The sequence below is a fragment of the Vicugna pacos genome, chromosome 1, assembly GCF_048564905.1.
Source record: "Vicugna pacos chromosome 1, VicPac4, whole genome shotgun sequence".
NCBI lineage: Eukaryota > Metazoa > Chordata > Mammalia > Artiodactyla > Camelidae > Vicugna > Vicugna pacos.
Window position 1 is genome coordinate 46,361,733 of NC_132987.1, and position 24,870 is coordinate 46,386,602.

The 24,870-nt window shown below is 33.4% G+C and overlaps 1 protein-coding gene across 6 annotated transcripts in view; it reads left to right on the forward strand.

Annotated features, from left to right (window-relative positions):
- NAALADL2 (N-acetylated alpha-linked acidic dipeptidase like 2) overlaps positions 1-24,870 on the forward strand; it is a 1,170,852-nt gene that overhangs the window by 1,011,305 nt on the left and 134,677 nt on the right. For 5 of the 6 annotated variants that reach the window (XM_072961150.1, XM_072961146.1, XM_072961152.1 and 2 more), the window contains one exon: positions 5,270-5,326. The exons of the other annotated variant lie outside the window; for it this stretch is intronic. In XM_072961150.1, coding sequence (XP_072817251.1) covers positions 5,270-5,326 — 57 coding nt within the window. The remainder of the gene's footprint in view (positions 1-5,269; positions 5,327-24,870) is intronic. 6 annotated transcript variants of the gene reach the window in all.

Genomic DNA, 24,870 nt, shown 5'->3' on the forward strand with positions numbered 1-24,870 from the left:
TGACCACATATATTTACCTATGTCGATACTGTTTCCCCAGTCATCATTTTACCTGTGGTAGAGTCATGTTGCAGACATAGGCCAAGGGAGGAAACTGTGCTTCAGAATTTCAGTCTTATTCCACCAGTATAAAAACTTGCAGAGCCATAAGAAGAAGTATTTAATAGATACTTTGTTTTAAAATCAGATTTTCTTTGATCAACAACATAATAAAAGTATAAATACAGAGGGCTTGAGTAGAGCATGTACTAGGAAATATGGATTTTGATTCTATCTTGGCTACCAACTTGTTATGTTATTTGGTAGAACTTTTATTTTCTACATCAAGAAGGGCTACACTAGTAATGGCTTTTCTCACTAGGATTCTCTGAGGTTGGAAAGATAATGTGTACATTTTCTCTGGAAATGCAGTATGTATGTAATTGAGTATAATTATTAACACATTAAAAAAATACTAGTGCTAATGTCTTCAAAGTAGACCCTGACCTACATAGTCTAAATTTAGCTTTACTTTAAAGATAAAAGGGGAAAAAATCACTTAGATATGAAAGCATATAACTAAACTAATTAAATGCTGAGAGTATACTGACAAGTTAATGTGTACAAATGGAATATAAAATTGGTGAAGAATTTTAGAATATTTTGTTTCAGTAAGGATAATAGTGGTTATCACAGTACATCACGTGTTTGGTATACTTCTAGTCCACACAGTAGTGTGAGATTATAGAAATAGCACTGGATTTTAAATAAAAAGACATAGCTAGGTATAAATTCTGTCACTGTTAGCTATGAAAAAATGGTATGAAATATGAGGAACACTTTGTAAAATGATAAAGCATTATTTTCATTGATATATCAATACTGAAAACTTTTTCAACAGTTCAGAAGCAATTGAAATATTGAAGGTGTTATTTCTTATTTCTCCCAGTAAAAGTTTAAATTTGATAAACAACACAATAACACAATCACATATTTGATGTTTTCTAACTAAATACAATAAATACATACATCTTATACAAACTTTGTAAAAATATGATTATTCTTTTCAAGTTAATAACTTTATTTTAGACCTTTGTGGTAGGTCACAAATATAATTCATGTCCAATTACATTACAATTTATATATATGAAAAAGTTAAGAATTTATCTTGGTGCTTTTCTGAATTCAAAAGAAATTAAAAAATAAACCATTCTCATACATGGGATGTGAGATGTGAATCCTAGCAAGTATTTTTTCAGTGTTGTCTTGTAGTTCTTTTTTTTTTTTTTAATATTTTACAGAGTTTGAATTTATCTTGGCATTTGTCTTTTTGATATAAAGCATGAGACCTAAGAAAATAATGAATGAGGCTCAATATTGCTGCCAAAAGGTATAATTCATCATGGCTTGAATGACAGTCAGGTGGTACAGTACAAAATTGCCGAAGGGCGACACATTACATCGATGTTGAAGATGTCTTCTTATCCTCTATAATTACTGTAAAAAATAGCATTTGTTTTTTAAAATAATCATAGAAGCCAAACTAATTCTTCCAAAGATTGAATATGAGTGACATACCAATATAAACCTTAGCTGCTTAATCCTTTAATAAATGAATTAAAATCACTGTGGTTTTATGTTTTGAAAAAGGCTTATTTCTCCTGTGTGTAGGAATTTTCTAGTTATATTTCTAAATCTTCAACATTTAGCTCATAAATTGTTACTAGTTATCTAAGCATTCTTGTAGTATACTACTGTAATCCAAGGATGAAGCAAAATACTTGAAATACAGAACAGTTAATACATAGGAGTGGGTTCAAGGGAGTAAACAGATATGCAAATTATTTCAGTATAACACAGTAAAAGAAGTGATGGTAATATAGACAAGGTTTGGGAGGGAAGAAGACGGAACTTTTACCTCTGACTAAGAGACCTGAAGAATTCACCAGAGAGGTGAATTCTTTGAAGAATTTAAGAATTTAAACTTTTATCTTAATGTCAATTAATTTCTTCTGAGAGTTCTTTACAAAGCAAGTTATTTGTAGTAGTGTATGAGATATGATGATGTGTATTTTGGAAAACAAGGCAGATTTGAGAGACATTTTTAGGATTAAATAACAGGATACATAATTTGCTGGATATGAAACATGAAGCAGAATGAATAGTAAAGGATAATTTGAATAGTCCTATCTCGGACAAAGTTGATATTATTGAATTAAGTAAATTAGGAGCTGGCCTAAAGAAAGTGATAATGAGTTTTACATTGGCTATGTGGAATTTTGCATGCCATAGGGCATCTAGGGGGGTATGCCAAGGAGGCAGGTGGCTACATGAGGTTAGAGCTTAGAAAGAAGTAGGATCTAGAAATGTATTATCTAATATAATAAACAATAGTCACATGTAGATTTAAATTGAATTAAAAATTAATTAAACTAGAATTTTATTTTCTCAATTTCATTAGCCACAGTTCACTTGCTTAGTGATCACATATGGTTAGTGGCTGCTGCATTGATTATGGAACATTTTTATCATCACTGATGACACACATGATGTTATCTTAACAGTATTCATGCTCGGGACAAAAAGCAAAATGGGAGGGGACAAAGGACCCAGGGTAAAGTGTTTCATGGAATCTACAGGAAGATAATATTGTAAGAAAGAGTTAATGTTCAAAAGCAAATCCACCCACCACATTGCACCCATTAGGATGGCTAATGTCAAACTACAAGACAAAACAAAGTAGAAAATATGTGTTGGTGAGGATATGGAGAAATTGAAACCTTTGTGAACTGCTGGTAGGAATATAAAGTGGTACAGCAGCTACGGGAAACAGCATGGTAGCTTCTCAAAAAATTAAAAACTAGAGCTACCACATAATCCACCAGTTCTGCTTCTGGATCTACTTCATGGTCCACAAAGTCTACTTTATGTAACCTACAGAATTGAAAGTGAACTCTCGAAGAGATAATTTGTACACCCATATTGATAACAGCATTATTCACAATAGCTAAAATGTGGAAGCCACCCAAGTGTCCAAAGATGGATAAATGGATAAGCAAAATGTGGTGTGTACATACAATAGAATATTATTCAGCCTTAGTAAGATAGGAAATTCTAACATTGCTATAACTTGGATATACTTTGAGGACACTATGTTAAGTGAAATAAGCCAGTTTCAAAAGAAGAAAAATACTGTATGATGCCACTTACATGAGGTTCCTAGAGTTGTCACGATTATAGAGACAAAGAACAGAATGCTGGTTTCCAGGAGTGAGGGGAAGAAGGGAATGGGGAGTTACTGTTTAATGGGTATAGAGTTTCAGTTTTAAAAGATGAAAAGAGCTATGGAGATGGATAGTGGTGATGGTTATACATATGAATGTATTTAGTATCACCGAACTATACACTTAAAAGTAGTTAAAATGGTAAATTTTATGTCATTTTTGTTTTACCACAATTTTTTTAATTGGAAAAAAAAAGTATATTCACTCAATCTACTGCTCATTGACTGTAACTTGTGAACCAGTTATTTGGAATTTTAAAATAGTTTTTCTCTTCATTTATGCCTGATCCTCAGTTCTCTGCTATTTTCCTTAAAGAGCTTCACACAGCTTGGTACTCATTTCTTTGGTCTACTTTTAACTGATGTAATGCCCTGTATTTATTTCATATGATTTTAGATTTAATATATTATCACTTTCTTACTAAAATTTTGTCACAATAGACGTCAATAAATGATAAATGATGACTTGTATTTTAAACAAAACAAACACTGTAGCTATGTTTAGAAGAAAAGGACTTTAAAATCAAATGTGAATATAGAGCGTCAGAAAAGGTACTATCTTTCATATTATTGAATTAATAGTACTTTTCTTCTAGAACCCTAAATGCTCTGTATTATATTTTAAAACCCCTGTGTATGAATGGTACATCCAGTAAAACAAAAAAAGCCTTGTACATGTGGTACCATGGAAACCAGCAAATGACCTAATTCTGCTTGTGAGCTTCCTTCAGAAATATCAGTTTATTAGTCCTTTCATTGTTTTTTCCACCTTATTTAAGGAAACACTGGTTCTTTAATAAATATAGAATATGCAATATTAATATATTTTTATTAGAATATAGTTTTAAAACATATTGTTCTTAAATGGATATACATTTCTTCTTTTTCTTGTATGAGGTCAAAATAGAGATCTTCTACTAAAATTATTTGGACATTATAATACACCAAAGAGAAAGCAGTAGAAATAATATAGTATTTATTCCTATCATATATATATATATATATATGCAGAAAGTATCATAGTGAGATTAAATTGCAGAATAAGGCAGTATTTCTGTAAAGCCTAGAAATCATGGCTAGTAATTCTTTTATAGTGTGTAGTCTATCAATTTAGTTATATTTGCCCTTACAGATTTTAACTATAAATTTTAACTCAGTTTTGCAGTGTCATGAGCAAAGGCTAATGGTGATGTCCTCAATGATGAAAAAATTTTAATAATTCTAATTTTTAACCATTTTAGTTATTATTAATTGCATTTGGCTGTCTGTCTTCATTTGGAAATGATTAACCAGGATCACTTTAATTAACAGAGTCATATTCTGCTAATATATATTTTTAAACATGACTTATGAAATACGAATCTACAGTTATTTTTAAATGTCACTACTAAATATGTTTTGCCAGTTGTTATTAAGATTCTTAGAGCATGGTAACTGAAAACTTAAAAGAATCTACTCATAACTACAGAATAGAGAGGCAGACTGAAATACAGAATGATTTTATTTCTCTTGAGATGTCATTCTCAGCTGTGGCTTAAAAATATAGCTCAGGAGCCTTATATAAAGTAAGAGGAAAGGGATGAGACTGAATATTTTTTATTGAGTTTCCTGAATTTCAAAGGCATGTTGTATTCATGAGCTAATAGAATTTCTGGTGCAGTTTTTTAAATGCCTAGAAAACTTGGCTCTGACTTCTAATCTGAATGAGCAAATCTGATTATCTTCCAAGTTTATCTCTGATGTTGATATGTTTGGATAAAATATGAGAATACGTATTTTACTAAGTAAAGCAAACAAAATGATATTCTTTAATCATTTTTATGTATACATTTGAGGTTATTCTGAAGCTGTGGATTTAAAGCTTTTTATTTTTAAAAACACCTTGAAATTTTTTTTCCTGCTATGTGAAATTAGTGTTTCTAGATGCAAAATGTCTCCATAGAGATCTATACTCTATGTATTCATGACATGAACTTAACCAGAAAATGCCCCAAATATGTATTTCAGATGCAGAGATTGTACTTCATAATAAAGAATTATGGTTGGAGCTACTCAAGGGAGATGGTAGGATATTAAGAACTAACCTCTTATGCTGTGAAATGGAATATTATAGGTGTGTAGTTTATCCATAAATGTATAATTAAACTCAATATCTTCATTTACTGAAATTGGAGATTGTGCCAACTGTATTTTCTCTTGCCTAGAGAGGTTTGGTTTATTGTTTTTCATTATACTGTACAAATATAATTTCTAAATGCATACCATACTATCAGTTTGTCTTTTTGTTTTTATTACTCAAAAGCAAATTATTACACAATAAAAACTTGTCAAAATTTGACTCCCTTTTTAAAGAGAAGCTATTCATCAAAGTAGGTATTTTTCTATAACATATTTAGAAAGTTACTACTTTATATTAAGGTAGGAATAAGTAGAAAGGCTGTTTCTTTGAGCATATATATATATATAAAGACTGATTTTGACATGTGTTTGTTACAGAATATAGATGTACCAATAATAGAAATCAGAATAGGAAGTTCTATGGTCATCTGTAAATAATACGACAATTTTTTAAAGATAGTCAGTGTACTTTAGAAAGTTTTTGTATCAATTTTTTAAAGATAGTGTACTTTAGGAAGCTTTTGTATCAAATTCAAGTAGCAGTAGCCTCATAGAATAGCATTTTTGGTGATAACTCTGTATGCTCTAAATAAAAGTCCTTATTTCAGAGATCTGTAAGTAAGTTGAAAGTGAATTTTGATGTTAATTTCTGCATTTTTTCTCACTTTAAACGAGGGATTCTTTGTCTTTTCATATAATTATCAGATAATATAATTCTTGAAATGCTGTAGAAGCACAGAGACAAAGGTCAGAGTAGTCAATGGATAACAGATTAGCTCTAGATAGGGAGATCAAATGTCCTTTCAAAAAGTACTATTCAAACAAAGCCTCTATATAATGCAAAATTAAAAAACCTCAGGCAATAACCATGTTTAAAAAAATGTCTAATATAACACAAAAAAATCAGAAGACTCTAGGCAGTCTTTTGGAGTCTGTTATAATGAACTTTGATCATGATACTTCTATATCCTGGGGACCTTATTGCCTGCCCCCAGCAGTGAACTATAATAAAAGTTCCCCTCGTGCACATGTGCACACACACACACACGCACACACACAATGTGGCATTAACTAATCAGTGATACAGTTTTTCATTGCCAGTCACTCATGAGTCATTCCTTGGAAAACACTTACTTTTACATATACGTACAGACGTATATATGTATACCTTCTTTTCCAGGAAAGTCTGAATGTCTATTGTATTTTTAAAATAATCTTAGGACCAACAAATTCTGCTGCTGTTGGTGTGATATAGAAAATATTCAAAACTGTCCATTTTTTTAGTGTCTAGTATAGTCATAATTTGAATTATTCAGTTAGCTCTCGGAGATTTTATAGTAGTTGGTATTTTAGGATAGAATGAATGTATTTCACAAATATGAATATTTATATGACACTAAATTAAATTTCAGTAACTGAGCAAGAATTGAAGTTGAAATCAAACAAAGTTTTGTTTGAAAGGCAGTGTGATAGAAAAACAATATTTACTTTGACTCAATTAGGGCTTATTTATTAATATGTCAATTTAATTTTATAAAATTAAAGTTTAGGACTTCATTACATTTGAAATTACAGTGGCCTTGAGCCATGTAGTGGAATTCAAATAGTAATAATTCTGCATTCTAAAATAAATACTAATGAACAAGCATAATTATGTTCCTAGGTCATCAAAAAAAGAGTTGTGATCCACATAGTTACTGACTTTTAAGAAAACAAGAGAGGGTAATCTACAGTAATTTCCTTCAAAATTGATAAAAGTATATATATATATCAGGATGATTTTGTTTGCTATTAATGAAGACCCATGTGCAAATATTTAATAAAAATAAAGGAATTCTATTTTTCTCATGCAACTGTAAAGTCTGAAAGAGGCATGCTTCTGGAGGGGCTCAAACACAGATCCACTTATCTATTATCCTCTCAGTTCTGCCCTTCCCTCTGTTGGACTTTTTAGCAGTGGAATTTCCTCATGGTACAGAAATGCTGACAGCATTTTCTGGAATCTGTACATAATTCTTTCAAAACAGAAGAGGATCTCTTTTCTAGTGACTTTCTCAAGATAGCAAATACATTGATTTCTGGAAAGCCCCAGAAGAAAAAATAGGAAAAAAAAAAAAAAGACCCCCATCTGATTATTCTGAATTGGTCTTATGCTTATTTGGAATCATTCTTTGTGAATAGGGTAACACCTGTGCTGATTGGATTAGACCTGGTTTATATTAACTAAACACCAAGGAAAAAGATTAAAGTTGCCCTGATTAGCTTAGAACAATCATTCTTACCCTTGGAACTGAAGTCAGTCCCATTGACTGCTGCAAAATAGTCTGAATTGTAGAGTAACGTTAGTGTTTGAGAGACAACCACCAAATCTGCTACCAATTATAACAATGTTTTTGTCTACAAATGAGTAAGAATCAGTATTTTTGAAAAGACAAAACCAATGCTAAGCAATGGGAGCATGTCTGTTAACAGGTTGCTATGTACTCTGGTATGTGTAGTCATTATCCACCTGAAAGGGAACAGGAGATGGAAAAACTGAGTGAAATACCAATGGGAAGTATTCATAAAATAAGTTTGTTTACTGCATTTATTCCCAGTTTCATTGCATCTTATGAAGCATAAATGGTTGTCAGAAGGTAGAAAACTCACTGTATTCATGAAGCAAATCCCTTTTCCTGCCCCCTTGGTGGACATCCAATGGTAATCACCATATTTACACTGAAACTCAGGTTCATTCTTACTATATCACCTTACACAGCTACTGTGAGTTGATTGGATTTGACATATGAGAGAAGTCTATTGGCCAACATGGATCTAAATTACTCATCAGTTATAACCCTCTGCTTTTAAGGAAGTGACTGACCCTTAGAAATTTCAAGGAATCACTGATTTAAGAAGCCTCACCACCCCATAAGGAGCTCTGTAAGCCTATGCACTAATTGAAGTAACTAAAAAAATAACTTTTTGGATGGTAACACATTCAAAATATGAGGCACTATAAAAAATAAACTATTTTAAGATTCTGTTTCTTCCTGCCTTTAAAGGGCTGATACTCTTGTCAGTGTTAAAAACATCTGAATGTATGCCTCTGTGTATAGCAGGATATTTCTGTTTCATTAGATTGCTTACCCAAGAAATTTATGTTTAGAAGATTTTGTTTACTAAACAAGTGGTAAATAATTCATTTAGACTCATCATTATTTCTCCATTTCAACATTGATCTGTATTTCAACCAATACTCCGTGACTGCCAGTGAAGTAAAATAAGCATACAAATACTGAGACATTGTGCACTCTAGGTATCCTTCATTGTGGCTGTCAGCATTTATTCATTCCCCAATTTAATTTCTCATGTCTTAGTCTAAAAGGTGTCTGTGTTTGATATATGGCATGGCTATCAGTGATCAGTCTACAGAATATAACTCTAGAATTTCTGTTTTAGCAGTAGTTTATAAGAGCTTCTCTAAAGCCTGAAATTTCTTCTTGTCATATGTAGGCTAGATCAAAGATACTGACATTCAGTTCAGTGCTTAAATATACATTTTTATTCAGTGCTTGAAATAATAGTGACGTGTTTTGTAGACTTAGGGATTGAACTATTAGAGATGCATATTTACGAACCTGTAGCGATAATACATTAATTGTTATTTGTTTAGGTTGTATTACCAGCAAGTTTAATACATAAAGTATAGAGGAAAGGGGTGTAGGAGAAATGTGTGACATTGAGAAGATGCTAAGGTATAACAGACAACTTCAGAACACACGGCAAATATTTTTTAAAAGTTTTTGAAATATGTGAAGGAACAGAGCATTTGTATAATTAGTGTATAATTCATTATTACCACAAATCATGAGAATTGTGATCTAAATATAAGATATTTATTAACAAAATATTAGTTACAACTCCTAAATGCTACCCAATTTATGTGCCATAGAGAACTTGATGTCATCCAAGTGACTAAGTCCCACAGCAAGAAAAGGGAAAGATGGACTCTGATTTCTTTTCACCTCTCCTTACCCATTTACTTCCTCAGCAAAAACCCAGATAAAAGACTCACTCTTTTTTTTTTTAATTGAAGTGTAGTCAATTGGCGATGTTGTGTTAATTTCTGATGACTACAGTAGTGATTCATTTATACATAAAGGGTGTGGAGAAAAGGGAACCCTCCTACACTGTTGGTGGGAAGGTAGTTTGGTGCAGACAATATGGAGAACAGTATGGTGATTCCTTTAAAAACTGAAAACAGATTTACCCTACAATCCAGTGACCCCACTCCTAGGCGTGTATCTGGAGGAAACGAATCAGATACTCGTAAAGAAATGGCTCACATTCATTTTATTCAAGTCCTTCGGAGCCCCCCAGGGACAATCAAGCTGCCGCTTGCAGGAGGTTTTCCTGATTTCAGTGAGTTAATTATGTAATCAAGCAGTCTGTCTCCAGTTGTGTTTGGAAATGTGGTGACTCTGCCTAGGGACTTTGTGTCTAAAATTTTAAGAGTTGCCACGAGATGGCTGTATTCTCGCAATTGGCAAAATGAATTGCAGCTTCTCCAGGTACCAGCTTTGGAATCTGAGTGCATGAGCTTTGTATATACCTATTTTTACAATTACATTCAATGTACTTTACTTTCGAAATAAAATATGTAACTATTTTCAAGAAACCTAAACAAATTAATAAAAATATATTATTTGGAAAAGTTTAACAAGAATGGGAATCCAGGCATTCAGTTATTTTTCTAAAGAGTCCATCAAAACAAAACCCCTAACTGGAAATATTCACTCTGTTGATCTCTAACATGTAGGCAGCTTTATAATAAGTTACAGTTGTTCATGTATGTACCTTGTTTTCTCTAATAGGCCACAATTTCTGAAGTGCAATTAATCACTATCTTTGAGTGTACTAAAACACCTAAATAGTGACTTTCACTAATCAGTCATAGTAATGACTTGTTAATTGTTTGATTAAATAACTAGAATCTCTTTCTCTTAAGATCTGTTCATTAGTAGGTATCTTACCCTCTACTTCAGCTACAGCATAGACCATCACGTTTGCACTAATGCAGTGTGAGTTGGGAGTCACAGGTATAGGAATTAAGCCTTGCTTGGAGGTTCTCTCCCAAACGTTTGGACCGATGGACTAACTCCTTCACCTGTTCAAACTAACTTAATTACCAAATCTGGCTTCTGCTCACAGAAGTTTTTCCCAAAGGGTTACTCTTAAAAGTGATCCAATTTTTAAACATAGAAAGATTGGAGGGCAATTTTATGGTTGATAAACTGAGTTATCTTCATGCATGATTACTCTTTATTTTTTTGTATACTATATTTTTATTGAAGTATAGTCAGTTTACAGTGTTGTGTCAATTTCTGGTGTACAGCATAATACTTCAGTCATACGTGAACATACATATATTCATTTTCATATTCTTTTTCACCATAATTTACTGTAAGATATTGAATATAGTTCCCTGTGCTATAGTGTGTGAACTTATTGTTTATCTATTTTATATATATATAAGTTAGTATCTGGAAATCTCGAACTCCCAATTTATCCCTTCCCACTCCCTTCTCCCACTGGTAACCAGAAATCTGTTTTCTATGTCTGTGTCTGTTACTGTTTTGTAAATAAGTTTGTTTGTTTTTACAGATTCCACTTATAAGTGATATTATATGGTATTTTCCTTCATCTTTTCAACTTATTTTACTTAGAATGACAATCTCCAGTTCCATCTATGTTGCTGCAAATGACATTATTTTCTTTATATGGCTGAGTAGTATTCCATTATACAAATACACTACAGCTTCTTTATCTAGTCATCTGTCTATGGACATTTTGGTTGTTTCCATGTCTTGGCTATTGTAAATAGTGCTGCTATGAACATTCGGGCGTATGTATCCTTTTGAATTAAGGTTCCCTCTGGATATGTACCCAGGAGTGGGATTGCTGGATTATATAGTAAGTCTACTTTCAGTCTTTTGAAGAATCTCCATACTGTTTTCCATGAAAACTACACCAAACTGCATCCCCACCAGCAGTGTAGGAGGGTTCCCTTTCCTTTGTACCCTCTCCAGCACTTATTGTTCATGGACTTTTGAATGATGGCCATTCTGACTGGTGTGAGGTGATACCTCATTGTAGTTTTGATTTGCATTTCTCTGATAATTAGTGATATTGAGCATTTTTTCATGTGCCTGTTGGCCATTTGTATGTCTTCATTAGAGAATTACTTGTTTAGATCTTCTGCCCATTTTTGGATTGATTGAGTTGTTTGCTTTTTTATTATTAAGTTGTATGAACTGTTTATATATTCTGGAAATTAAGCCCTTGTCAGTCTCATCTTTTTCAAATATTTTCTCCCATTCCTGTAGGTTGTCTTTTTGTTTTGCCTCTGGTTTCCTTTGCTGTGTAAAAGCTTCTAAGTTTAATTAGGTCCCATTTGTTTATTTTTCCTTGTATTTCTGTTGCTTGGGTAGATCGCCTTAGGAGAACATTGCTGAAATTTATGTCAGATAATGTTTTGCCTAGGTTCTCTTCTAAGAGGTTCATAGTGTCTTGCCTTATGTTTGTCTTTAAGCCATTTTGAGGTTATCTTTGCATATGGTGTGAGGGAGTATTCTAACTTCATTGATTTACATGCAGCTTTTTAAAATAATATTTTACTTCTTGGGTATTGTTAAGTCCTCATCATTTAAGAGCTTGAGTAGGAATATTATCTCAGGCTCACAGTGGATATTTTTAAAAAATCCCTGGTTTGGGAGAATGAGACTAAGGAAGATCAAGTAATTATGGTTCATCATATCTGTTTTGATTAATAATTTTGGCTAATCCAGACTAGTGATATTGCAGTGAGAGGAGGGTATGAAGGCAGATGGATATGCCAGAATGAATACACTAAATGACGGGAACATGAGACCAAGTAATAAATGCATGAACAAGAAATTGATGAGAATCTTAGAAAGCAGGGTTATTTCAGAATAGAAAAAAAATGTAATTTTTATATCAGGTGACTTGGGGATATAATAAAAGCATTTTAAACAAGGAAAGAAAGTTATCACTTTTCTGTAACAATATGGGCTTTATTGAACCTCTCTAGGTGATATTTCTTTTGGTCAGCTAGGAAGAATCATTTTTCATGTAGATTACTCATAGATGTACAATAAAAACAATTCATAAATTATTGTAAAAAAAAGTGACCACAAATGATGTGGAAAAATGATAAAAGCCTGAGAGAAAATGTCAATTATATTAATTCATCAGCACTCATAATTGTTAAGAAATGCAACTATTCAGGGTCGCTTTATCCCCCTGATGTTAAAAATTCAAATGAGAACAGGACTATTATTTGGTCATTATACCTGTGCTCTCATTTTATTCTTATAATAAGCTTGTAGAGTAGACAGGCTGCTTGTTCTTCTCTTCTTCGCTCACTATGCAGTAAATATCATTCTCATTGTGCAGAGAAGGAGTCTGAGTTTCAGAGAGACTGTGTAACTTAGTGAGATATGCAAACACAGTTTGTTCAGATTGCCAGAGAGCATCATCATTTCCCTTTTCAATGCTTTTTTCATAAATAGCTCTAGCAAATGGGAATTTTTTCTCTATTCATAATAGTATTAAATATCTTACCCACTATTCATTTGAAGAATATATTCATCCTCTCATGCTTTCAATGTTTAATAAGTGTGTATGCACACTATGCTCTAATTAATGAGAATGCACTGTTCAGTGAGATATGTGTTTATGTGTGTGTGTATATATATGTGTGTGGGTATATATATGTATGTGGTTTTGTCTTCCACAGAATTTTATGAGACTGACGTGCTGCCCACTGCACTAAGAGGGCCACTTGCAGAATTTTATATCTAATAGGAAATACAGAAAACCAGAAAAATTTTGCGGTATGTTTTAATTAGTGTCACATAAGGGATGTGTAAGGGGCTTTGGTAGTGCATTGCAAAGACACTGAAGCAGGAACAGAGAGAGAACCGACATATAGATGCATCAGTTGGCAGTTCTGACAGGCAGCTGTTTTCTCAGTCCCACATAAGGGACAGAAAAGTCACGTGAAAGTGGGGCAAAGAAGGAGGGAAATATTTATCCCTCATTGATCAAAAACATAAACCCAAAACCTTTCTGACTTCATCTCCACTTCTGTTCTTTTTACTAACTGGTTCTGTGCCAGCTCCCCTGGACTCTTTACAATTCTTCAAACACAGCTGGCCTGCTCCTGCTTCAACGCTGCCTTTGTCTAGAAGACTCTCCTCTTGAACGTCCATGTGGCTCACGCCTGCCTTCCTTCAGGTCTCCATTCAAATGTCACCTTGTCTCTGAGGCCTTTTCTGGGTGCCTTATATAAGATAACACCCCATCATCCTCACCCAGCCTTTTCTTCAAAGCCCTTACTTTTGCTTATTTACAATTCTTTCTTTCTCTTTTTCCCTCCCTCTCTAGCTTAGCCATGATTTTTTTTTGTGTTCCCTCCACTTGAATGTTGTTCCCTGAAGGCGGGGGCTAGGTTTGTTTAGTTTTCTGCTTTATTTCCAGCTCTGTTTAATTATCTGTTGAACGAATAACTGAAAAGCAATATACAGCATAGCAGGCGAATAAAAGAAAATAATGGGATGGCTTTCTCTCTGTGCAAGGCTTCTCATCCACCCAAGCAATGACTTACTGACTATTTCACTTGAAAGGTGGACATAGGAAACAGGTCACTTCCTCATCGGTTTCAAATTTATCTTCTTCAAGTATACAGATACACATTCTGATTCCACACCTGACATAAACCAGCTCCTCCCAAGCTAAAACCTCTCTACTTACAGCTGTTTTGTAGATTAAAAATTATTATAAATTCAATTTCTTAAGAAAATAAAAAAATGCATATTTTTCCACAACAAAGTAAGCTAAACACGAAATACACTTCTTTTTCATGATTCAAATGCCAGATTACTGGTTACCAATCCATGCCATGAGAAATAAAACAAAACAAAAATTACATTTTATTTTTTCAGTGTAAAATATATGCACAAAAGAGAGTATTCATCTACGTACATCTTAGAGGATGATCAACAAGTAAACCCCCATATAACCACCATCCTGGTTAGGAAATAGAACAATGCCAGTCCCTTCCTAGGTGTCCCTTCTCAGTCTTTCTAGGAGAGTGAACCATTATGCTTAGTTTTTTGAGAATCCTTTGATTGTATTTCTTTATAATTTCATCTCCTCTTTATGCATCCTTGAACAATATATTGTTTAGATTTACCCACTTTTAAAATTTTCTACGAGCAGAATTTCAGAGGATGTTTTTGTGATTTGCTTCTTTGCTCTAGGAGGTTTAATGTGGTGGGCATAAAACCACAGAATTTGAAATAATGCTTTTCTTGGCTACTCAAGATCTGCAGGCAAATAGAAATAAAGGAGATTGACCACCAGGCATGTCAGCATCTCAAACCTTGACAACTCAGTTTTTCAAGTCTCCTTCTATACATAAATATATCTAAAATAACCACCATCCCGAAACTTTACAGGTACAGTTTTGCCAATCATCAAAGGAGAGCAACTTTACTCAAAAGTCAGCCAATATCTGGAGTATAACCTTAAATTTTTGAATTACTATATTGTACACCTGTGACATAATACTGTACCTCAGCTATACTTCAATTAAAAAAAAAGTAAGCCAGTGTCAAATGGCTGTTAATATACATTTGAAAAGTGATTCAAGTATGTCTTTTGAAAGCAGGGAGAGTAACAATATGGGATATCAGATATACATACAAGAAGGGATTCAAGTACATATTTTGAAACCAAGAGAAGGAGAACAGACCCGACAATGTGTATCTGTGGTAGGAAATCCATATACATATTCAAAAAAAGAGTCTCAGTATTAGTTCAGAAGAACAAAAATATGTTTGACTTTGAAGAATAAGCATGAAAGATATATATTAGCGTGGTTTTAAGTTTTCGAACAGTAACATAAATTTTGATTGGTAATGAAGATAGGTTTCCCCATCTGATTACCCTGTTCATCATCCTCTTTGCTGGGTGTAGTTTAGTTTCATTACTGTAAAACTTTGCATTGCATAAATACACCGAATGTGTTTGTGTATTGCTCTACTGTTGATGGGCATTTGGGTTGTTTCCAACAACTGTTAAGAACATTTTTGTTCATGTCTCCTTGTATGAGTTTCTCTAGTACATATATACCCAGGAATGGAATTACTGGCACATAAGGTATGAATATCTTTAGCTTTACTAGATAATGCTAAATTGCTAGGACAGCTGACTGCCAAGTCCCCCAAAGACCACCAGAATAGTCTACTAATTAAGCAAAGTTTATTATACTAATGTTACAAAGACAGGATGCCATCTTGGGTGAATCTTAGTAGTATCTCAGGAGGGAATATCCTGGGGAAAATATTTATAGAAGATCTGAGTGTCTGGGCTCAAGTTCTAAGCTAAGAGTTTTAATTCAAAAAATAATTGCTAATGGGAAAAATCATGGAGTTGTTTAGGACTGTTTGGTGGACACAGCGATGGGAAGATTTGCTTGATAAACCAGCTGTTTGTCTAAGTAAGTAATGTATTGTCCGGAGAGGAGAGCTGTTAGAAGAGCAAGTTATTTGTCTGGATATATCGGTTCACAGAAGTTGCTTGAAGCAAACAGTGAAGTTATTTATTATCTTGAAGTCTTATCTTCGCAATCAAGAATCTCTTGAAATAGTTATATTGATACAGGTGGCCTTCGTTGTCAGTGCTGATAGTTACGCAAAGTGGACTCAGGCAGTCTCAGTTCTCGAAGCCATGTGTGGTCATGCTCTTTAATACAGTCATCTCTCATACTTGCTGTTTTCTTCATTTTTGCACTTAATATGTAAGTACTGCCTAATTGTGGCTTAAGTTACATACCTTTCTCTGTGCCAAGAAGTCAAGCACCTTTACATTCACATACTGGTAGTTTCAGTTGTCGGAAGTACGTGTCTATGTATGTTTTCTAAATGCCTGTTACAACCATTCTTTTTTTTTTAATTAGATTGTTTGTCTTATTGATCCGTAGGAGATATTTATATATTCCTGCCATTAGCTTGTTGTCAGTTAAATGTGTTGCAAATATTTTCTCCCAGATTTTGACTTTTAGTTCCACTCTTTTTATTCTTTTTAATGGACAGTTCTTTGTTTCAGTGTAATCTAGTTTGACAACCTCTCCCTTTAAGTTTAGTGTTTTTAGGATCTTAAGAATTCTTCTCTGCCCTGAGAAAGTATTCTTATACTACCTTATAAATCTTTCTGTTCTTTTTTAACATTTAAATATTTAATCTATCATAATGATGATAAAAATTGTGATGATTTAGTTAGGATGCAATTTCCATTTTCAGCCTAATTTACTGAGAAATCCATCATTCCCTAATGATATAAAATAAAACTGTTATATATCAAGTTTCAGTATATGCATAGGTTTGTTTCTGGGCTCTCAATTATATTCCACAGTCAATTTGTACATCTGGTTACAAACACAATACTGTTTTAGTCTTATATCTTTGAAATAAGCCTTTCTGTCTTGCAGTTCATGGTACCTGCTTAATTCTTCTATAAGAATATCTGGACTCCTCTTGCCCTTTACTCTTCCATGTGAATGTAAGAACTTTGTCAAATGGCTTACTGGGATAGCAATTGGAATTAGAGGCAATATATACTTGTCCAATAAATATTTGTTTGATCGAATACCATTGATTGTCTCAGAAGGTTATATTACTAGTATCAAAAGTAGTAGTGACAATAGCAAGGTAAATAATTGAATATCCTAGTTCTAAGTGCTTCTTAGTGCTGAAATTGTCCTTAAAGATCATCCTTTAAAACAACTCATTTCTTAGAATTTATGCAACTCAAAGAAAGGAAGATCAAGATTGCAGCAGTATGTAACTGAAATAGGGCTAAAGACAAAGCTCCGATCCCATTTATTCTTTAAAAATATTAATTCAGCATCTCTATGTATCCAGGGATAAAAGAACGAATGAAATAAGACTCTGTGTTTGTCTACTATTTTGCTGTATCATACTGCCTTTTATGCCAAAACTCTAAAGAGTTTTGCCACTGCACAAATCTTTATTAAAAGCCATTACACAAATCTTTATTAAACACAAAACAAAATAGTGCTAGACATTGTTTTAATTGCAAAGGATACAGCAGTAAACAAAGGAGGAGTATTTATTGTCCTCATACTGCTGAGAGTCTATGGGAGATGGATATCTTAAAAATACAGGTCTGAATATAAACCATGCTAAGACTCAGAGAAAGCCTAGAATACTATTAGAATGTAAGCAGGGCTGTGGAGAGTACTGACCTAGTCTGGGTATTTGGGAAGTTTTTTCTGGGAAACTAATGTTTGAGTTTTTGATCTAAAGGATATGCAACAATTACCTAGTTAAAGAGGGAGAAGAAAAGAGTAAGGCAGAGAAGCCTGTATGACTGAAGTTCCAGAGGAAAGTGGGAGTGCAGCTTATTCTAGGAAGTGAAAAGAGGCTATGACACTATAAACTGGAGAGCAAGAGTAATGGTGGCATGAATCAGACCGAAGGATGCGGTTAGCTGATAAATTGGACCTCGTGATGCATCATATTGTTGGTGAAAGAAAAGAAGCTCCCCAGACGGTATGAGAAGTATTCCAAAACCAATGAGATGGGAGTTTTCAAAATCAATGCTCCCAGTTCTTTAGAATACATACAATGGGTGATTCTATTGATTTTCATTTGGCAGTAAACAGCATCAGACAGTAGGGCTGACTCCTCTGAGTAATAATTGGTTCAATGCTCTGACATTGATTAAATGAAGAAAATAGGAGGATGTAGAGAAGGAGAATCCACTATAAAGTAATTAATACTTGTTAAATCTGTACAACCTTAAACTAGATGTCTAGTTTAGGATTAATTTACGTGTCACTGTAAACATAAATACAGATTAGCTATTTAAATTTTTATTTTTGCCTTTCTTAACTTTGTTTTAGTTCATATCATATTTTTTATGTTTGGAATACTTAATATGATGCTTATGTCACTAAGTGTCAAACTTACTCATTTTAAAGACTTTTTTTAATATGTTGATATATTTAAAAGAGACTTCATTTCTAAGTACTTCAGAAGTAATGTTTTAAAAATAAAAACATCTTCCAAAGTACTCAAAATAATATCATAGCTATCAGAATTACTAACAGTCCTTCAATATTATCTAATACCAATTTCATATTCAAATATCCCTAATTCTTTTTCACATACATTCTACAGCTGGTTTGTCTAAACCTGGATTCCATTTGGGAATACACATTGCAGTGGATTAAGCCTCTTTATGTAAAGTTGGCCTTTTTTTAAGTTTTGTTTTTTACAAAACACTGATCTGGTGAAGAGACTAGGCCAATTGTCCTGTCATTAGTTTACCTTCTGGATTTACTGGTACTGTCATTTAGCATATTCTTTTGTCCTCTGGTATCCTGAGAACTGGAAGTTAGAGGCCTGATTACACATTAATATTAAGCATTTTTGGCTAGAATGCAACATAAATAATATATACAGCATAGTACATTCCATCAGAGACACATCTTACCTGGTTGCCACATCATCAGTAATTCCAAGATTGATCACTGATAAGGGTAATAACATTCTGATCTCTCTAATATACAGTTACAGTTTTCTGGTAAAAAGGGAAAACATCTCTCTGATATTACCTTAGCACAATCAGATGTTCAGTTACCCATTATAATAGTCCTGAAAATAAGTTACAGATTAGTAACAAACAATTCCAGAATCTCAGTGGCTTAAAATGACCAAAAATAAATTTTTTTCTTATTCATTCAAAGCTTGCAACTGTCTACTACATGATGACTCAGAATTACATCTCCCAATCAATGCACTCTTTACAGTCACCAAGGCAGGAAAAGAGTGAAATTGACAGCTATGCTATAGCTCTTAAATATTTCTACCGTCTTACTGTGATTCATATATCGTTGGCTAAAGCAAATCACATGGCCATGTCTAACTTCAAGGAGACAGGGAAAGGCCTTACTATTACACATCCTGACAGAGGAGAATCAGAAATAGTGGTGATCAGCAAAAATTATATCCATTCACCATTTACCTACTCGCTTAAAAATAATTGATAGTTCCTGTCCAAGTCAGCAGTTTTACTAAAGATTGTATAGTGGTGATTTTCTAATTCTCTAACTTATTTTGCCTTTATTAGCTGATGTTCTTCTGTAAAATCAAACTATTTGGTCATCCTGAACTGTGGGTTTTGTGGAAAGGTAGATCTTGCCTTAACATGCTTAATTCTTTTTCTCTAAATAGTAAATTTTCATAAACTTGGTTTAATAGCTGCCTCAAATTGTAATAATAAATGTTTTTGGCTTCCTCTCTTGTCTTTTTATATTATTAATCAATTTTCATAGAATCAATGTATAACTATCAATTAAAATCATTTGCATTAGATGCTCAGATTTTTACAACTTTGATAAGAGGGAACTCTTTCAAGATTTGTCTTAAATTTTTTTTGACATAACGTCATTAATCTTTGACAACTTCCTTGCTTTTTTGCACCAAGTTTTCCAGGCTTACGTTGTACTCTCACTGCATAAGATCTGGAAAGACCCATTTCTCCAATGGTTCTTTGTTCCTGTTCGTGGAAAAAATGGTAGTAGAGAGCAGTACCTGGCCACCGAGGGTACTCATTGCTGACGGGGTGATATTACTTTTAGAATTTAAATGGAAAGAACTAGAAAATACATATTTAAACAATTTATATAGCCCGCTCAACTTCAACATTACTGTGTTTTAATCACTTTTTTCCTTATAATATTTTTCTTACTTTTACACTGAAATTTGTGATTTATGGCAATGTTATTATAATTACTTCCAAAATTTCTCATCATGAAAGCCTACATTCTGAAAGTGGATCCTGTAGCACAGTAATCATTTCAGGCTCTCTGAGAGAAAGGGAAAAAAGCATCTAGAATCGATTAATTTTTGAAAAGGCTGCATATCATATACCACACTGTTAAGACAGTCATAAAACATATTTTTAAATCAGAAACTTTGAGAAGCTGTGACATAAAAGATGCCTGGTTAACTTTGTTGAGACTAGTATTTCCAAAATGGAGCTAGTTTTTCATGGAACATATTTTGGGAAATACTAGTTTAAAGTAAGTTTTAAGGATGTTTCTTCTTCACAATCCAGTCTGTACACTGGAGTTAGGATCACCTGTTGTTATACATAATCTCAGATGTCTTATAAACACATGAAAATAAAGTCTTCTACCATAATGATTTTCAGAAACTTTCTATTCCAGAAAAAAAGAGAGCAATAAAAGTTCTATTAGATTGAGCTAATATAAAATAAGGCTTTTGAACTCTTCAATGAAAGGACACTATAAATAGATGCTAATATTGTTTTCTGTGTCTTTGAACAGATTTTTTCTCAAAAGATAGCTCAAAGTAAATAATTTATAATTTAATCTGTAGAAAAGTTCTTGCAGTGTAATAAACTTCTAATCCATAGCTGTGGATTAATCTTATAGGAAACAATTTGGTTCCCTGTATTGCCAGTACTGTATGATTCTCTTCTCTTATTAAAGAATTATTTTCTGAAGAAGGTCATAAATATAGTTGTACACATAAACACACATGCATGCATCCATATAAAATGAAAACGTTTCTCCACTTAGAATCTTCTTAAAAAGCTGTAATTATTATATTACATATATTTTTACATTACATAATAGTTAAAAATGCAAAGCATTTAGTTCCTTAAAATGTTCATTAAAAATCTTCAAAGTTTATGTTAATATGTTTTGTTTTTATTGGCACTTAAGGTTATTTTAGATATGAATATGAATTTTACATACCAATTATTGAAAATTCAAAAAAGCAGACCGACATATGTTCTTATTAAGAGTGATATAGCATCTGCACCCTGAAAATTATTTCTGTAAGTCTGGCATGTGTGATGTAAGAGAAAGGAGGTACCTCTATCTTTAGAGTATCATTTAAGCTCTCAAAAATAAGCTTTATGGAAAAAGACAAGACTATCTGTTAATCTGTCAGTTGAGAGTTCTTCTTTGCTAAGATAGAGATGTCTTTAACTGTTTACCAGACCATAACTATTGTATTCAGATTATTTCCCCACTATTTTGTCTTAGTGGCAATTAAATTCACTTTGAATCCCTGATTACAGAATTTCATGTTACAGTTTTCAAAAGATTCTCTTAGAAAGAGGACTGGAAAGTATAACCGTGAGTGGTGTGTGAGGATTAAGAACAGGCAACTTATGGTTGATGTGTTTACTACTTAAGCTTCAGGGAAGCACACTTCCCTGGGAAGCGCAATGATTCCAGGTAATGTTTGTGAGGTGCTTTGCACCTGGAGCCGTGTATAAATGTGCGAACTGTCTGCGTAAGATGAGCCTTAGCAGCACTTCGGTCACTGTCCACAGAGGACTTTGACAGTTACTATGGCATCATGGCGAAAAAGAAAGTCTGTAGGCAGCAGCTCTCATTTCTTGCACTTACTAGTGCTATTTGTTGTCTGTGGATTTCCCTTAGAGCAATCACAGACAAAGCAATTACTTTACAGTGTTGACTGGGTCTAGATCCGGTGTCCCCACCCCTACGCCAGCAGAGCTTTGTAATAACATTCAGCACTAAGTGGTGAGCACTGAAGTCATGTTTCTGTCTCTCTTCTGTCTCGTGCTGAGCTGTCACATCCCAGTTCAAGTGACCAGAGGTGTAGCATATTTGCTTTAGGTACTTTTCTGAGAGATAGCACAGTTAAAGCATGGAGGGGTCAGGGTAGGGTGGGGCACAAGAACTACAAATGTTTAGCATGGGCTCCACTTTACTTTCATATCCATTGTGTTATGGCTAGAGAATGGTGATGATTTTTCTCATTTTCCTATTTTCCCTTGGTTTTCTCATCTGTGAAAAATGGACAAAAAGTGCAGACACGGTAAGGTCTTCAGGCAGGATCTGTTACATAAATACATTAGATAATGTATGTCAAAGTTCATGGTATGAGTGTGCCCGAAATGTAAAAGCTGCTTTTAACAACTAAACATCATTCCTATTTAAAATACACAACTGAATAAGAATTTGGAACCATAGTCTTCTGTTGGCAACAATTCAAATGAAACCTAAAATCCAGATAATTTTCTTTTCCTTACTTTCTTCCATACTTTCATCATGAATTATAAAGAATATTTTACTTTTGAATATGTGCCAATGTCACATACATTTTAGACTTTGATACTTCGCCAGGAAATGCTTCCAAACAAAATATTCACTTCAACTGACTCTTAATTTTACTCACAGATATCTAGTCCAGTCCATATGTACTCCAGAAAACTTTCCTTAGATCCAAACACTTTCTGTTTGAAAAACATCATTACTGAGTTTTATTGTATCTCATGAAAGCAGTGAAGCTTAAAAATATATATTCTTTTTCCTCTTTATAAATTCCAACTCCTAAAATAATGAGGTTAAACATTTTTCTAATAATAAAAATCAAATAATTTGCCTAGGGTCACTTAGCTTCTCTCTTCGTATCTTCTGTTGTCCCTTTTGAAGACTAGTTACAAGTATTTAATTCAGGAATAAAAAAATTAAGTGTTTTTAATGCTAGTGAATACATCTGTCCTGCCAAAGTAAGTTGCTATTGGCTACAGAGCTAATTCTTTTGGCAGAAGCTTGATTCTTATTGTTTGCATATAATTAGTGAGTTGGATGCCTGAGAGAACACGATAATTTCTTTAAAAAAAAAAATCTACAGATGGACCACAACTGCAGATAAGGCATCAGCGATTTATTTTATAGTCTTTTAACTCACTATATTCTGTTCTCCAAGCTCAGTACCATCAGCTCTTCAATCCAAGACTGCTCTGAATTCTTTATTCTTAATATAACTCTACGGGAGAAATATAACAAAGGAAACGTGATACAGTCTAATTACTCATATTGCAGAAGAAGATTCCAAACCCCTGCTGGTTTTTTCAGAGACCAGCAATGAAGAGAGATACTTCCTTGGAACTAAGATACCTGCCAAGCTCTCAACTGTCTCTTTAGTGGCTGTAAATAAATTGTTGGTGTGTGTATTAGTTTGCTCAAGCTGCAATAACAAAGTACCACAGACTGTGTGGCTTAAACAACAGGTATTTTCTCACAGTTTTGGAGGTTGGAAAGTAGAAATTCAGGTACCAGCAAGAGCTTTCTCCTTAGATAGGATTTCCCCATCTTGCTGTGGGCTCACATGGCCTTTCCTTGGTACGTGCATATAGAAAAGAAAGTGAGCTTTCTCGTGTCTCTTTTGTTTGTTTGTTTTTCATTTTTAACTTACGATTTAATTGACATAACATTATATTAATTTCAGCTGTACAATGTAAGGACTTGATATTTGTAAATGTTGCAAAATGATCACTTCAGTAAGTTCAGTTAACACCCTTCACCATATAGAGTTACCATTTTTTTAAAGTTTTACTCTCCTAGCTACTTTCAAATATGCAGTACAATATTATTGACTATAGGTCACCATGCTGTACATTACATCCCCATAACTTACTCATTTTATAACTGGAGATCTGTACCTTTTGACTTCCTTCATCCATTTTGCTGACCCCTACCCCCGCTACAGGCAACCACCAATCTGTTCTCTATATCCAAGGACTTATTTTGTGTGTGTGTGTGTTGAGATTCCACATATTAGTGAGGTCATATGATATTTATCTTTTTTTGTTTAACATTTTGTTTAGCATAATGCCTTCAAGGTCCATTTATGGTGTAACAAATGGCAAGATTTCATTTTTTCTATGGTCAAATGATATTCCATTATATATAGATAACATGTCTTCTTTATCCATTCATCCATTGATGGACATTTAGGTTGTTTCTATGTCTTGGCTATTGTAAATAATGCTGCAGTGTTATAGAGGTACATGTGTATTTTCAAATTGGTGCTTTTGTGTTTCTTCAGATAAATACCCGGAAGTGAAATGGAACTGCTGAATCCTATGGTGGTTTTATTTTTAATTTTTTGAGGAACCTCCATACTGTTTTCCATAATGGCTGCACTAATTTACATTCCTACCAGCAGTGCTCAAGGGTTTTCTTTTTTCCACATCCTCACTAATACTTGTTATTTTTCATCTTTCTGGTAATAGCCATCCTAACAGGTGTGACGGGATACCTCATTGTGGTTTTGATTTGCATTTCCCTGATGATTAGCATTGTTGACCACCTTTTCATTTCCTGTTTGCCATCTGTATGTCTTTAAAGATTTTGGTCTTTTTGCTATTGAGTTGTATGAGTTCTTTATATGTTTTAGATATCCCTTTATCAGATAGGTGATTTGCAAATATTTTCTCCCATTCAGTAGGCTGTCCTTTTATTTTGTTGGCAGTTTGGTCTCTTTTCTTATAAGAACACTAACCCTATCTAATCAGGGTTCCAGGCTTATGACCTCATTTAA